Source organism: Ambystoma mexicanum, chromosome 1p (assembly GCF_040938575.1).
Source record: "Ambystoma mexicanum isolate Mex_15411 chromosome 1p, UKY_AmexF1_1, whole genome shotgun sequence".
Lineage (NCBI taxonomy): Eukaryota > Metazoa > Chordata > Amphibia > Caudata > Ambystomatidae > Ambystoma > Ambystoma mexicanum.
The window spans coordinates 1,312,271,430-1,312,285,536 of NC_090921.1; the positions used below are offsets into that span (position 1 = coordinate 1,312,271,430).

Here is a 14,107-nt window from a genome sequence, read left to right on the forward strand (position 1 = left end):
TCAAGGCATCTCGGGCGGCTTTAGCAACTGTGGTGTATCAACAGTCAGCTGTGCAGTTGTTTGCAGCTCAAGGAGCTCAACTGGCTTGACAATGTCCTTTAAGGTGGACATCGGTAAATGCTTGTCGATGCACTTCTCCTAGCTTCTTTACTGGACTTGTGTCGTCCTTTAAAGTGGACAGCCCAAATCTGAGGAATGTGTTGCAGACAGCGGCCTTGTACTTGGTTTTGGGTTGAGAGAACTAATGCCACTTCCCACCTAGGAAGCTTGCTGCAGAACCTAGCAGGGCACGGTATGTACCCTCAGTCATGGTCCAAGGTTGAGTTATTATTTGGTACTTCAAGTGAAGTCTTCAGATGATCTGCCAGAAGAGGGGCTCAGCCCTCTTTTAAAGCCAAGTGGGCCACAGTGATTGGCTTAAGCCAGGATCCAATTATGAGTTATTCCTTCTGATGAAGCCTTTAGATGATCTGTCAAATGGACAACAGGGATTGGTGAAGGCTAAGCCTACTTTAATGACCAAATATGTGGTTCCTGATTAAAGTGGCAGGTCTCCCTTCAAGCTGCTGCAAGACTAGACTTTCTGACTCTGTCAAACCACACACTCGTACCATCTGAATAGGGTCCTTCTGAGGGGATGACTACTGTAAACACACAGTCCCAGACATGACATTTCACTGTCAATCGATATTGAGGGCAGGAGCTGGCATCAGGTTGACACAGTTGCATATGAAATGTTGTTGGGGTTTCCTGTCTCCTTTATTAGCGTCTGTAGCCATGCCCCATGTGGGCTGTTTGAATTACTTTCAGATTAGTATGCAAATTGCTGCCACCAGCTACAGGGCTCACCAAAGGGTGAATCCAAGGAGCCTTTGCTAGTTAATTATGCTGCCCATGGAAGGGGTACATTTGTCCTTCCCCCTTCATGAGATGTATCATGTACTCCTCCCGTTGTATCCCAACTAAATTTGACAGGGGGACTGCGCCTGTACGCTGTGTCCACCCAGAGTACATGGGTCTATGTGTATGATATGCAGTGAGCATAGGAAAATGTGTGCAGAATAACCTTCATTCAACTTCATTTCAAATTTCCAAAAAGCCCAGGTGAGCGCACACCCACCATGTGGATGTTCGAATTTCTCACAACCCCTTAAACTGTAAATGTTGAATAGAGGCGTCCTTATGTTTATTTTTAGATTGTCCCATATGCACAGTGTCAAAGTCACATAGTCACAAAAGTAGCTCTTGGTAGCTGTTGTTTTCAAGCTAACCAGTGTTATCTAATATATGATAAAACTATATCACTAACCTGGGCAGACTGCGGTTCCCAATGAAGACAGCCAGCAAGAGATTGGAAGATCTCCCTTGAGAATCCTACTTCTCTCTCTCCCCGTGAGCGAACGACAGGGAGGAGGAAGGCACAACCCCCAGGGAAACCCTCCTGGGGAATAAAACCCTGGGTTGCATCAAAGCTTCGGACTGGTCGATAGGATGTGGATGCCATTCCTTAGAAGGGTTGGTCTACGAGGAGGATGAGCGTTCTTTAATGAATCCTGAATGAAACCCACTAGATTGCGTGGCTATTCTCAGAAACTCGAGGGAGACCGAGAAGTGTTTCCAGTGCAGCGTGATCGGTGGCAGTGCTAAATGTAAAGAAAGAATATCCAAGAAATGGCTGTTTGCTGGGGACAACAGAAGAATGGAGGATAGAGGGAGGTAGAGGCTCTACTCACTATCAGGGACGGAACTTCTCTCAAAGAAACAACTGGAGGAGCAGTAGTATCGTAACCCAGAATTGTCCAATGTGGAAGTCTGCGAAAGGAGTAATAGAATAGAAGAGGTAGTTGGATACAAGGGAAATTGTAGTCAAAGAGTCAGAAGGGTAAGATTCCTAGGATCGAACTTACAGAGCGCCGATAAAGGCAGTAGCGACGCATTTGCTTGAAGCTCTTCCTTCCTTATCAAGTATCACGTGATCTGCCGCGCACATTGCTGGCGAACGTGAAACGACTAGACAGCTGCTTCCAGTAGGCGTTGCTATAGCATCGGCAGTCGTAACAGTAATGTTTCCCACCGTACTTCCTAATCTTTTCCTTTGCCACCATGACCAACGTTGGTAATGTGTAACAACCAGGCTCTTCTAGGCTCCACGCAGGAGCTAAATCGCTCTGAGCTCCCTTCAATTTCAAAACCTGAGGGTTAATCTTTAACCTGCAAAATTACTGCCAGATCATGGAGTATAGTAAGCACAGGCAGACATTTAGTTTAACAATAATATGGTAATTACTTCTCGTAAAGGACACAGCCCATTATAGTCCTTTTGGGCAGTCTGATGGTAAGTGGAATTTAAGTACCATTATAAATGGAACTAATTGCTAGAAGTACCATGCTAAAGTATTACATGAGCATTTGAATAAATACTGATGTCTGAACTCATTTGTGGCATACAACTAGACATAAAAGAGATTGAAAACTGAGTAAAATCTAGAGTACACAAATACAAGAGAAAGCGTCATTACCATTTATAATGATCATGTATCATAAAACAAATACAAAAAAACTTAAAACAACACAAGTGAAACAGCATAAGTAGGTCCTAATAATGTAACTATTTTCGGGTTTACACGTGTAACTCATTCACACTAGGATCCCTAAGCCTAAATGATTTTGGCTACTTCTTTTTTTTATCGGTACATTATAGATTCCCAACTTGTACAAGTTTCTGTCCCATGTGTCGATTCTTTACACAAAGAGTCTGCATTTCATTACAAAAGTCTTCTAGCATATGAGATGTACCCTCGCTTGCTCAATGAATTAATATCCTGGAGTCTTTTCTAGCCTTGACTGGTTTCATTATGCAGATTCCATAAATTGATGGAATTCTTGCCTTGTTTCCTCTATTTTACAAACCTGTGGTTCCCAGATCTTGGAGTGTCTGATTGATATTAGCCAGGCGGAAACCCTGGTACACTCTATTTTCATATGGCAGTTCTTCTCTATCAAGAATTACAGGCGGGTCCTTATCTCTCAAAGGTAGCTCCTGGTCTCAGATCCCAGGATTCCAAAAACTGTGGAGCCCAAATTCCAAAAGATCTTAAATCTGGGTGCTTTACTCTCAAATTTGTTTGCTTTCTCCAACTCCCTCAGTGTCTCTATGAGAATAGAGTGTACCAGGGTTAATGAAAAAACTAAGCAGATTTCTTCAAGATAGACTCGCATTTAGAGACGGCACTCATTCATAAGTATTACAGAACACTGACTGTTATCTAAATGGTATCACACATATATCCCCACCAAAATTATTGCCGTATATATGGTCGTCTAGAACGGTCAGAGGCGATATTTTGGGGGATCGTTTTTGGGGTGTTTGGGAGCGGGTGATGCAGGGGTGTCCCCCGCTCCATTAAAAATAATGCAGGAGTTGCGGGGGTGCCTTCCGCATGTTCCATGCCTTAATATCGGCGCAACAATATGGCAATATTTTTGTATGGTGATATTTTTGCAAGGATATTAACACATGGAACCATCTAAACAATATGAAGTGCGACATCTTAGCCTTTCACAACATTTCGGACCCAAATGTTCATAAAACTTAATCATAATTCTGCCCCATGCCATAGCCAGGCATTTCTGGCTGAAGTCACAACATAAGTTAAAGAGTGATGAAATGGGCAACATTAAATAGAAATACCTTTTAAAAAGTATCCTTCATAAATAGTTTTAATTGAAGGAGTCCAATGGGAACCATGTAGAAAATGCTGAACTAGAACAAAAAGTTATTTTAGGTGTAAAACTACTAAAAATTATACTCACCTTTCTCACAATATGGAAATCAAATATATAATGCAGCATAAAGGAATAGTAGTCCAGAAGAAGCCATATGAAATACTGCAAAGGTTAGGAAGAAATATATCCAATAATTCACTAATAAAATATACTGCCACTGCTGATAATATACCCTATAATACTTTACATGATACCAAATACCCCAGCAAGATCCATCTTCTGCTTCACAGACTGTTTGGTTAAAATGTAGTACTAAAACCTCTTACACATAGCCATTAATATCATCTACTAGAAGCATTCTGCCCCATGCCCTAGCCAGGCCTTTCAGGATCAAGTGATTAACATGAATTGAAGAGTAAGGAAATAGGCAACATACAGATAAATATTGTAAAAAATATCTATCAAAACTAGTTTTAATTGAAGGAGTTCAATGGGAACCCTGTAGATAATGTTGAACTAGAAAACTAGTATTTTAGGTGTAAAATGTTACTCCCCTTTCTCACAATATAAAATCGAATGCGTAATGTATCATTAGTTAACAGATGTCTTGCAGAAAACATATATGAAATACTGCAGAAGATGGGCAGAAATATATCAAATAATTTCAAAGAGCATTAATTAATAAAATATACTGTCACAATTAATAGTACACACTATACCATTATGCATGATACCAAATAACACAAACACATCCATCTTCTGCCACACAGACTCTTTGGTTAACATGCAGAGCTAAACCTTCTGAAAAGTACACCTTGGTGTTATTGACTGCAGCAAGCTTTAGATGAAGGCACAACCTTCATGTGGTCTTCCATGTATCTATGAACATGATGGTGAAGAATTATTACTGGCATATCTGAATGTATTGGTACATTGTTTAAAGGCAATCTGTCATCCACATATTTGCTTCCTTGCTGGAAGAAATGTACCTACTATACCATGGAAAGGTCTACTCCAGTGTGATGGCTGTGTGGCATAAAATGTTTGAAGAAACAGGGGGAGCAGCCTTGTTAATTGAACAAGGTATATGTATGGGTAATACGAACCCATGAAACATGAGTGCACTTTATAACATAATTCCAATGCCAAAATCCATAATATGACTTTTCAATAGTCAGAGAGCACATTGTCTAAGGCTGATGGGATTTGTAGTGCAAGACATCTGGAGAGCCACATTTTGCAGAGTCCTGAGCTAGCAGGAGTGATGAAGCTATTAAAGAACAATCAGGCCATTAGCAAGCAATCGCAGCATCCCGAATCGAATCGTGTACTACAACTGTATTTTCAACATTTCTTAACAATCTTTAGAAGTTTATCAGTAAGGGTCAAAGCATTAGTAGGCTCCTCTCTTGGCTCCACGCAGGGAAAGGTAGTTATGGATTTGGGAATGTTAATTGGTTTCCTGCTTTTATGCATTGGCTCCTGTATGATGGCTTCTCCGGTGTCATCCAATGGAATAAACCAATTCGACCAGGAATGTGCCACGCCAAAATAAATGCATGATCTATTCAATGGAATCTTGCTAAAATGGCCAACATCCATATATACGGCTGACTCTCTCTCTGTCACTCTCCATTCTTGGTCTCTCTCAACTGTCCTTTTTTCTCTCCCTCACTTCACCCCAATGTCCTCCCTTTTTCTGTCTTCTCTCCTTGCCTGCCTTCGCTACGGGCCAGGGGGTAACATACCCTGCGTGCCATGGTATCTGGAGTAAGTGGGCCCCACCGCTGGAGCGCAGCAGACTCGCCACTACAGCTTTCTGCGGTAAAAATATTTTTCTTAGACAATACTTACAACACCAAGCAGGATGTATTGTCCTTATACTCCAAGAAAACAGTTAACATTTGACATTATAACCAATTGTTTAAAATAAATGTTATAAGCGGCTGGATAATGCTGGTATAGGACTGAAAACATTTGTGCTTCCTTGCTTGCTCACTGCGTTCCTCAGCCCCACCTTTTTCTGCATGTTTCTAGATAATATGCTAATGTGATGCATTGTTTATCCGTAGGTTCCTATGCGGGAGCTGTGATTGCCATGCCCCTGGCTGGCGTCCTGGTCCAATATTCTGGGTGGAGTTCTGTCTTCTATGTCTATGGTAAGTAAATGGACCTCAAGGATTATTCCCAAATCACTCCAGGCACCTGGAGAGAAGGGAGAACGTAAGAGATAGAAGGGTGTGGGGGCGGTGAGAGTCAGAAAGAAGCAGACTGATGGTTGTGAAGAAAGTATAATGCGGAGCTAAACACATTGAGTAAATCAGATTGATACATGGACTAAGGGGAACCGTTCACTTTCCAAGAAGAGCTCTAATTGGGATTCCTTTCTGTGTCTGCAGGTAGTTTTGGAATTTTCTGGTACATATTCTGGATCCTTGTGTCCTACGAGAGTCCGGCCGTGCATCCGTCCATTTCAGATGAGGAGCGGAAATACATTGAGGAGAGTATCGGGGAGAGCACTAATTTTATGAATCCGCTTGTGGTCAGTTTTCCCAATGCATTCGTAGCGTATATTGGGAGTCTGGGCTACTAAGGGTCAGAAGGCGAGTCAAAAGGTTTAAAGCAAAGGATAAAAAAACGGGAGAGGGGAAGTTGATGCATGTTAGTAAAGCTGTTGGTTAATATTTCTACTACCTATCGTCTCTACATTTTGTACGGACCACCTGCCAATATGCCATTCTTTGTAACTCAATTGATTTCCTCCCTTATATCTGTACTTAAACCTTCTTCCAACATTTTGTTACTTGGTGACTTTAACTATTGGCTGGATGATGTGAGAGCTCTTGTTACCAACTCTCTTAACAAAGCATTAGGGAATTTTGGTTTTCCTCAATATATCAAGGCTCCGATTCACATAGGGGGGGGCACACGATAGACTGGGGTTGTGCTCATAGCATAACCATCAATAACCTTGATATTATTCCTTGTCCCTGGTCTGATCATTTCTTCATTAAATGAATGGTGCCCAAACATGGTTTGAAACCAAAACAGCATCTTACTTTTATGCTCACCAGCAAACACAATATGCGCAGAGTCGCTAAGGATGCTATGCTCTCTCTGTTGAGCCCCTCTCTCAAATTGCTTGATAGTCTTGTATCTGCACAAGAAACTGCCATGCATTACCATCAGTCTTTACTGGCAGCAATCGACACGATTGCTCCACTTAAACGTCATAGGAATTGTAATAAGGTAAATAAGCAAAATGGTTTGTACAATAGAACTCTATAAATTACGTGCAGCAACAAATAAATTGTACGGGACGATAGCTCAGGGGGGGGCAATGTGCTTGCCTTGGAAGCAAGATGACACATAGCAACACAGGTTCGATCCAAGGCAAGCACATTGCCCCCATCATCAATCAAACAAGCTTGGATTACTCCCCTACTGAACAAATCATCTCTTGACCCATCAGTGGACAATAATTACAGGCCTATAACAAACATGTCTTTATTGTTGAAAAATCATTGATCGAACTGCCTATATGTAGTTACAGCCCTATCCGGAAAAATGCAATTGTTTGGGTCATAGGCAAGCAAATGGATTAGGGCAGCAAGTGGCACAGTGGCTGCCCTGCTTGACCTTAAATCCAGTATGTTGCAGATTATGGACAAAGGCAGCCTAGCTCTTTTGATGCTTCTTGATCTTTTCAGCTGCCTTTGATTTAGTAGACCACAAGATATTAGTAGATAGGCTTATTTCATCTGCTATTTTTTCAGTGAGTGCGGCCAGCTGGATTTTCTGTTTCTTATCTGAGCACTCTGCCAGAGTTTCGAGTGATTCAGCAGCAGCAGTCCACATTATACTTAACTGTGGAGTTCCTCAGGGTTCATGCTTGTCCCCTACACTCTGCAACCTATTTACCAAGCCACTCTTTGACATTCTGGATGACATAGATGCTGTTCATACCAACTGTACGGATGATACACAGATAATACTGCAGCTATCTGGGGTCTATAGAGATGATGCTGACCATATTATTAAAATGTACAATATAAATCAGAATTGGATGGCTTGTAATAAAGTAGCCCTCAATGATTCGAAAATGGAACTCTTGATTGTCCGCACTCAGCCTAGGTTGAATAAGCTCTCGCCTGAATATAAGGAGTATATAAATGCATGATGTACCATTCCTGTTTTAACCAAAGTAAAGACCTTGGGGGGGTTTGTCTGGATGCTTCATTAAATTAGAAAGCTCAGACATACTATATTGTCTCAACTGCATCCTATTACCTCAAGCTCCTTTGTCACATGCACTAATTTTTATGAAAAGGGAATTGCACCCACCTAACGCATGCTATCATTAGTGCTCAAATAGGCTACAGTAGTATTCTTCTGTACGGTTCGTCACAGGGCAACGTGAGTAAACTGCCGACAGTGCAAAACAGCGTTGTGCGAATTGTCAACCAACTCAAGCGCAGGGACCATATTAGCACTGTTCACTGGCTTCCTGTGAGAGAGTGTATTGCCTTTCAGGTTATGATATGATATGTTATTTATAGCACGCTTAATACCCAGAGGATTCTAAGCGCGGACTCCATGATCGAACCTGTGTTGCTCTGCGTCGTCTTGCTTCCAAGGCGAGCACATTGCCCATGAGCTATCCTCCCGAGACCATCACCATTACCCATAGGTGCTTGTATGGGAGTGCACCAGTTTACCTGCAAAAAAAGATTAGCTCGGAAGTCTAGCATCCGTGTTGTTCAATCCAATCAAATTACCCAAAGTCTCTAGTGAAGCCACATCTAAACTTGCCAGAGCCGGGTGCTTGACCTTTGACTTACTCTGGAATGGTCTTCCTCGCCAGCTTAGGGTTGCATGCTCTTTGCCAATCATTTAGAAAGCATTGAAGGCCTTCTTCTTTACTTCATTGCTATCATGTATCGGCTGAAACATACTCACAGGATCTGTATACTTGCCTAATTGTTCTGCACTTGCTTTGTGATTTGGTCCTTTGCCTGGCTGTCTTGGTATTTGTGCGCCTTCTTGCCTGTGGGGCTCTGGCGATGGACAAATGTGTTAGGCGCACAGGAAAAAGGGGAACAGTGAGATGGGAGAAGGTCTTGACATGCAGTAAGCTTAACTTCAACCACTGAGCAAACCCTGATTCCTCTCGCCACAGAAATTCAAGGCGCCCTGGCGGAAGTTCTTCACCTCCATGCCCGTCTATGCCATCATTGTTGCCAACTTCTGCCGTAGCTGGACCTTCTATCTGCTGCTGATCAGCCAGCCTGCCTATTTCGAGGAAGTCTTTGGGTTCGAGATAAGCAAAGTGAGTGCATTCTCTTCGGTGCATGGGGCAAATACTCCTCTGCATAGTTTTACTGGTTGTTGATAGTTACTGGAATGTTAAACTGCAAGATATATATTTGGTTAGTTTGAGAATACTCTACGAGCATGTTTACTCTTCGACTGTGCACAGTGCTCGGAGGTGCTGGCGAATTCTATACCGCAATGTCTGTGTCTCCCGGACAGGTCGGCCTCCTCTCGGCTCTCCCTCACCTGGTGATGACGATCATAGTGCCCATCGGAGGCCAAATTGCCGACTTCCTGCGAACCAAAAGGATCATGTCCACCACCAACGTCCGCAAGATGATGAACTGCGGCGGTGAGTTGGGCCCAGTGCCTGTAAATCCTTGTGTGTTTGTGTCTTTGCCTTCTTTTTTTCTCATCATGGATGCAATGTGGACCAGGGTAGCTTCCAACCTCTTCTTCTATGAAGGAATGAGCTCAATGCTGTCTGCCTGGTGCACAAATGGCCTGAGCTGGAATTAATTTCACGTTTCGTTGACATTCTACGTTTTGTGTCTTCTCCAAGGTTTCGGAATGGAGGCGACCCTGCTGCTTGTAGTGGGCTACTCGCACACCAGAGGCATGGCCATCTCCTTCCTGGTGTTGGCTGTTGGCTTCAGCGGCTTTGCCATCTCAGGTGAGGCATCTTCAGCCTGGGTTTCTCGTTTGATGTGATTGGCTGGTAGAATCGTGACAGTGGGCCTGACAGCCGCCTAGCAGCATGCATGCATGACGCTTGCAGACAACAACCAAACCCTGGGCTTCATTAGGGGTTTAGTAGTAATGAGGCAGCAAATCCATTGAATTGCAGACATAGAGGGCCATTACAAGTGTGCCGGTCCGGTAATAAAGTGCTGGTAATACTGTTTAGCTGCACTTTTACCAGACCATCAAACTACAAGTTTTGATGGAGGATTTACCTCCAGCTAAGAACTGGCGGTAAATCCGACCCCTACCAGCAATAATCTGCTGGTATTACCGGCACAGTAATACCGTTGCTGGTAATACAGCAAAATCTTATTTACCGCTTAAACCGGCACTTGTAATCTGCTGGTAATACTGGCAGATAAGTGCTGGTAATGGTATTACCATTTGCCGATGCTGGAAAACTCGTAGTGACCAGATTCTTTTACCATTATCACTACTGGGTTCCGTGGCATTACCAGAGGTTTACGAGAGGTGGTATGTGGTGTAAATCCCGGACTCCATCGGTATTTTTATTGGAATTACCGCAAGCAGTAATTCAGTGTTGTAAAACCGAGTTTTGGGGACATAATCGAGGATCTGCCTCCAGTAAAATGCTGGAGGTACATTTTCCACTTTACTGCCAAACCCATAGTAAGGTGGTTCAGTAAGGCAGAGGTAAATGGCGGCCATAGAAGGATGCTTGACAACAGTCTGAGAGCATGCCTATGTTCCAGACCTTAGCCCTGGCAGCATGGCTTCCAGAATTAATGACAGTGTGCCTGTTGGTGTACCTGCCAGTATGGCGGGCAGAGTGTCTGACTGTGTTTGATGGTGTGCCTCGGGCATGTCACCAGGCCAGCAATATACCTGGCAATGCAATTCAATACGAGCCTTGCAGCCAAATGCTGCTGCTTCTGTCTATGCATTTAAATACACGTACGTGTGGCCATGTGAGCAAAGTGGTGTGCCACAACATGTGTTCCACGTCTGGAGACAGGCACCACCTCAAGGCCTCTTATCAGACCTTGAGGCAATCCCCTGGCTCCCTTTACCGGATGAACTGTGTCATAAGCGCTAAAATAAACTATGAGTAAAATCGCACATTATAGCTCCCCCTTTTTTTGAAGTTACAAGGTCCAGAAATGGTCCTTTAATTGCAGGCGATGGAAGGTATTTTGAAATGGTAAGCACAATTCTGCAGTTTGTGCAATTTGCCTGCCCACTGTTGTGTATTTATTTTTGGAATTTCTCACGTTTCTGGATTTCATTAAATGTGTTATTTGATCAGCTAAAGCAGACACGTAGGCAGTCATTTCTAGGTCTCCAGAGCATAAAAGTAAGGTGCAAAACAAAGGGGTATACAGTTTACTGCACACTAACCGTGTGCACCTGGTGCGTTTGCACTCAAGCGTAGCCAGGGTCCCCGTCGTCAGACTTTCGTCATTTGACAGCAGAGTGCAAATGTGCAGGGCAAAAGGCGGTGTACACACATTCCTCTGTGCACAGTGAGTAAACGCTGCTTACCATGTGGGCATGGTAAGCAGCATTGACAATTACAAGTAAACACTGTCTGACATGGTCGCATGTCGGGCAGCGTTTAATTGTAATTGTGAATGCTGCCAGTTTTTACCACCTGCTAAAAGCAGGCACATTTCAAAGGAATCCATTGTAAATGATGCAATGCAATGTGTATATGGCAAACAGCATTTTGCACTTCTTGCAAAACGAATGTAAAAACAAGGTGTAAAGTTGATTTCCCCAGCTTTTACACTGTAATTTACACCCAGTTTTGCAAATCATAAAAATGAACGGTAGGGGAGCTAACAGCACTTAATCACTAATATTGGAAGTCAGTCCACTCAATGAAATTAGAGCTCATTGTAAAGTTACCCTGATAATGGGCCTCGGTGGCCTGTGTTATACCCCATAGTATGAAGAAACTAGTCATTGGTGTCTGATAGTCTAAGACAGGTGTCTGCAATCTTTTACTTTCCAGATGACTATGAGTATCTCTGGCTTGGGCTGACGGTAGTCAGAGTCTAAAACATCCGCAGAGCCAAAGGTACAGACACCTGGTGTATGAGACATGTCAGCAAAAAGATTGAGAGTAGGGAACAACTAGTGGGAATTTGAACTGTTGAGACATGCACCTTCCTTTGATATATACATTCTAAGCGCATGGGGGATAGTTTATGCCTCATAATCCTTTATATCTGACAGCAGACAGAAGCTAAACCTTTCCAGAAAATGAAAAAACAACATGGTGTTTTACGAATCCTATAATTTCCTCTGTAACCAAAGATGGCACAATCCAAAGTCCACCCTCTTTTCTTGATTCTGCACTGTCCTTAATTGCAAGGTGTATGTCTCATCCGTTGCCTCCAAGTCCCGGCATAACCTGCCTCAAAATGACAACCTAACCGGCATCAGAGTGAGAACCGATAATGTCAGAAAATCCTAGTGGAGGGATAATACTCACCTCCATGCGCTTAGCAAAATCTCGATTTTCTGTCATACACCAGAAAAATCACCATTTAATGGCAGGGTGCAGAATCGTCTTTAAGTAATTTCAAGACCTAAATAAAGCCACATGCTATATAGGCCTACATAGAAAGTAATATACCTAAGGATATCCTTCAAGCGTAAACCCAATATGCTTTGCAGGCCATGGCACCCATAGCCGCGTGAGCGCCAAAGGAGGACAAGCCAATCCCAAAAAAGACATGAGCCAACCAACACAGCTAGCAAGGGTTTGCAAGGAGATGCGTCTATGGGGCTTCCTGAAAGGTAAAAACAGCCTCATTACGAGTTTGGCGGTAAGTGGTAAAGTTGGCGGTAACACAGTTACCGCCAACTTTGCCACTATGGCAAATTACGAGTTTGGGCATGAAGTGGAGGATTTGCCTCTAGGGAAATCCTGGAGGTAAATTCTCTAACTCACTGCCAAAAAATCTGCAGAAATGGCAGAATTAGTGCAGCGAAAATTCAACCGTGGTAATTCTGCCAAAAAAGCCCCATTGAGTCCAATTGGCACACCGCCCCCCGCACAAAAGACACGCCCCTCTATGTCCTCCTCTCAAGCAGAACTCAAATCCACACAACCCAACAGAGGTACCTTACTGCCTCAACAGGTTCCACACTGTAGGGCACGACATGGCACGCTTGACAAAACTGGAGTTTATCGCCCTTCACGTTTGTGGCAAGTTAATTGGAGGCTCCTTCATCACAAACAATCACACTGTTCACGGAGGACTGTCCGACACAACACGGCGCGGATCACGTGACTAGTTGCCTAGCAATACTGCAACGCTTTGGTAACTTGCGTCACGTGACCGTTGTCACGTGTTTCCCTACGTCGGATAAAAGGAGTCCAGTTACTGACAGCCTTGCTTCACAGCTGTTCTTTTGGGATCACGTGTCGCTCGCGCTTCGTTCAGGACTTTTTTCACTTTGGACCACGGCTTTTGTACTACGGATTATTCTTCGTCTAAACCCTGTCAACTTTGGAACTTTGGATATATTTGGCTGCCGAACTGTTTTCCCATAACGGACTGCCTCGTGTCTTGCCCTAACTTGCCTTGGAACTTTGATCATCTGTTGCCGACCTCCACGCTGCTCTACGGACTGCCTTGTGTCTAGCCCTTATTTGTTTTGGACCTCGGTCCTGCCTTAGGTGGTTGCCTGCCAGGACTTTATCAAGCTTCACCCGGACCTGTTGTCCTTAGAACCTCCCTGGGTCCACGCTCCAACCCTCACAGGTATTTCAGTGGTTCGGGTGTTTATACTCAGATACTGCATTCTGTAACATTACATAACCATATACCTTCCCTTACAGCGCTCCAGGGGTTCTTCCGGTTGTTCCTGCGTCCTGACTCCATGGACTACCATCTTTGGCCCTAACATTCATTCTGACAGGTATTACTGTGGATGTCGGTTTGATATTTGGGGACAGAGGGATAGCCCATACTCTGCACGACCATCAACTGTGTAACAGACTGTGAAGCCCATTTTTGGTCGTCCAGAGCATGAATCCCTCCACCGGGGACCCAGTGACCGCTTTGATACAGGCAGTGGCGTCCCTCAGGACTGACATGGCCGCCGCCACGACCGCCATACATAACCGGCTTGATGCCCTACAAAGCACACGTTACCCATTGCCCCCAGATGCCGAATTCGGGGATACTGTCCCCCCGAATCAGCCAGCCCCTGTTCCAGCCCCTACACCCACTCCTGTGTTACTCCCAAACCCTGTTCCTCTTGCCGCTCCAGAACGTTTCCAGGGGGATCCTCGGAAATACCGTACTTTCATTAACCAATGTAAGCTTCATTTTTTGTGCAGACCCTT

General features: G+C 43.9%; 1 protein-coding gene across 1 annotated transcript in view; it reads left to right on the forward strand.

Annotated features, from left to right (window-relative positions):
• The window catches only part of SLC17A7 (solute carrier family 17 member 7), a 422,432-nt gene that overhangs the window by 385,278 nt on the left and 23,047 nt on the right, over positions 1-14,107 (forward strand). Inside the window, exons 5-10 of the mRNA XM_069606405.1 lie at positions 5,463-5,550; positions 5,799-5,885; positions 6,126-6,268; positions 8,906-9,055; positions 9,259-9,391; positions 9,602-9,712. Coding sequence (XP_069462506.1) covers positions 5,463-5,550; positions 5,799-5,885; positions 6,126-6,268; positions 8,906-9,055; positions 9,259-9,391; positions 9,602-9,712 — 712 coding nt within the window. The remainder of the gene's footprint in view (positions 1-5,462; positions 5,551-5,798; positions 5,886-6,125; positions 6,269-8,905; positions 9,056-9,258; positions 9,392-9,601; positions 9,713-14,107) is intronic.